The sequence below is a fragment of the Sinocyclocheilus rhinocerous genome, unplaced genomic scaffold (assembly GCF_001515625.1).
Source record: "Sinocyclocheilus rhinocerous isolate Xijiao unplaced genomic scaffold, SAMN03320098_v1.1 scaffold869, whole genome shotgun sequence".
NCBI classification, from domain to species: Eukaryota; Metazoa; Chordata; class Actinopteri; order Cypriniformes; family Cyprinidae; genus Sinocyclocheilus; species Sinocyclocheilus rhinocerous.
The window spans coordinates 2,179,838-2,181,728 of NW_015653483.1; the positions used below are offsets into that span (position 1 = coordinate 2,179,838).

At 35.7% G+C, this 1,891-nt stretch overlaps 1 protein-coding gene across 2 annotated transcripts in view; it reads left to right on the top strand.

The window, feature by feature from the left end:
• The window catches only part of LOC107716354 (paladin-like), a 21,172-nt gene that overhangs the window by 9,622 nt on the left and 9,659 nt on the right, over positions 1 to 1,891 (top strand). For both annotated transcript variants that reach the window (XM_016522767.1, XM_016522766.1), the window contains exons 15-16: positions 954 to 1,151; positions 1,221 to 1,361. In XM_016522767.1, coding sequence (XP_016378253.1) covers positions 954 to 1,151; positions 1,221 to 1,361 — 339 coding nt within the window. The remainder of the gene's footprint in view (positions 1 to 953; positions 1,152 to 1,220; positions 1,362 to 1,891) is intronic.

The following is a 1,891-nucleotide window of genomic DNA, read 5'->3' on the forward strand; positions in this document are numbered from 1 at the left end:
TTTCAAAAGTAATATTGTTACTTTACTTATTACTTTCTGGCAACAGTAATTAGTTACACTACTAGTTACATTACTTTTTCTTCACGCCCCGACAGAAATTATAACTGTGTATCTTCCACATGAAATTCTAGTGATTGATATTGACATTGAAGTGGAAGTGTTGTATTAATCTCATTAATTGTCATGTGTAGCTTGAGGCTAATTGTAATTTCCCTATTAGCCATATACGATTATATTTTATTATGTATTTGATCAAATCACATAAGTTTGTAAGAAACTTTAATTTTCCAAAAAAAAAAATTTATTATAGTAATATAATGTACCACATGCTGATCAGAGGGATGTTAATGCCAGAGTAAAGTAAAGCCACAACTTACACAACAGTGTTCAGATCATTTACTTGACAAAATCAATATAATGCAATATTTCTATCTGCTGAATGTAAGCTTTTCCATATTCCAAGCTTGCCTGCTGCACTGGGGACATCACATGCATGTGCAAGTCGTGAAAATTATGAAAATAAATCTAGGAATTATTTGATTGTTGGATTTTAAATCAGCGGGGTCGAGGCATCAAAAGTAACTAAGTAACTAAGCTGTTTTATGGATGGTAACTGTATATATTATTACTGAAATTTTATTAGTAATTAGTTACACTACTAGTTACTGCAAAAAGTTATATTATTACAGTAACTAAGTTACTAGTTACTGCCCAACACTGATTGTGACACATATTTTATTTGTATTTTATTGCATGAGTAACTAAATGTTTGGTCCATGTAAGGTCTTGTTAAATATTTTTCATTGTTACAGGTACACATTGTTACAGGTAGTAGCTTTTGATTTCATCATAAATTAAGATGAAAGTGAGATGGAAGTTTTTTGATTTTCACCCAAAAATATGGCTGCTGTGATCTAAGAACCTAAGCTTTAGCAATATGGCCGTCTCCACAGGAAATGGAGCTGGCACTGAAGCAGGACATCCTGAGGTGTGAGAAATGGCTGGAGGTGATTACAGAGCAGGATAAACAGATGAGGATGTTTAAGAGTTGTCACACCAATGAGGAGCTCTTTGTCCATCGGAAGAGTGTTCATCCAGGTCTCAGCTACCAACGGATTCCCCTGTCTGACTGTTGCGCACCTAAAGAAGAGGCAAGTCAGTACACTATAAGAATGGTATAGATTTGACGCTTTAGTTGAAATGTTGTTGTTCTCCCTCAGGTTTTTGACCAGTTGTTGGAGGCCATGAAGAGCAGTCTGGCTGAAGACCCCAACTGTGCTTTCATCTTCAACTGTCATGATGGGAAAGACCGAACTACTGCAGCCATGGTCATCGCCACTCTCACCCTGTGGCACATTAATGTAGGTCATTTTCAGCTAGTGAAGGGAGGAAATGAGAACTAAATTATTCACCCTCAGGACATTGATTAGATAGAGGAAAAATGTTTAACCCTTTAAACCCGAGGTGTCCCGAAAAAAATAAAAAATAAAATTACTAAGCAACCCCTGAATGGAATAACACAAAATAGGTATCATTTTAAAGCTTAGAAAATATTTTGATCAACTTTTAACGAGCGCTAAGCAGTCCCTCTAAACCGAAGTGTACAGCGGGCGGGATGCCCCCCCTCCGCGACAATATTACTAATCATATTTTTCAAACCACTGCCTTGATGAACAAAAAATGGATATAATTTGAAAGCTCAGAGTCTGAGCTTTACAATGCATGTAGCCACTTTGATTTTAACTCCAAAGAATTAAAAGGAGCCCAAACTCATCGTAATTCGTTCATTGCATCTAAATATATTACTTGCGATATTATCACACACATGAAACCATTAAATTGAGAAAAACATAGGTTACGTTTTCATACATAACTTCATGAAACACGAATC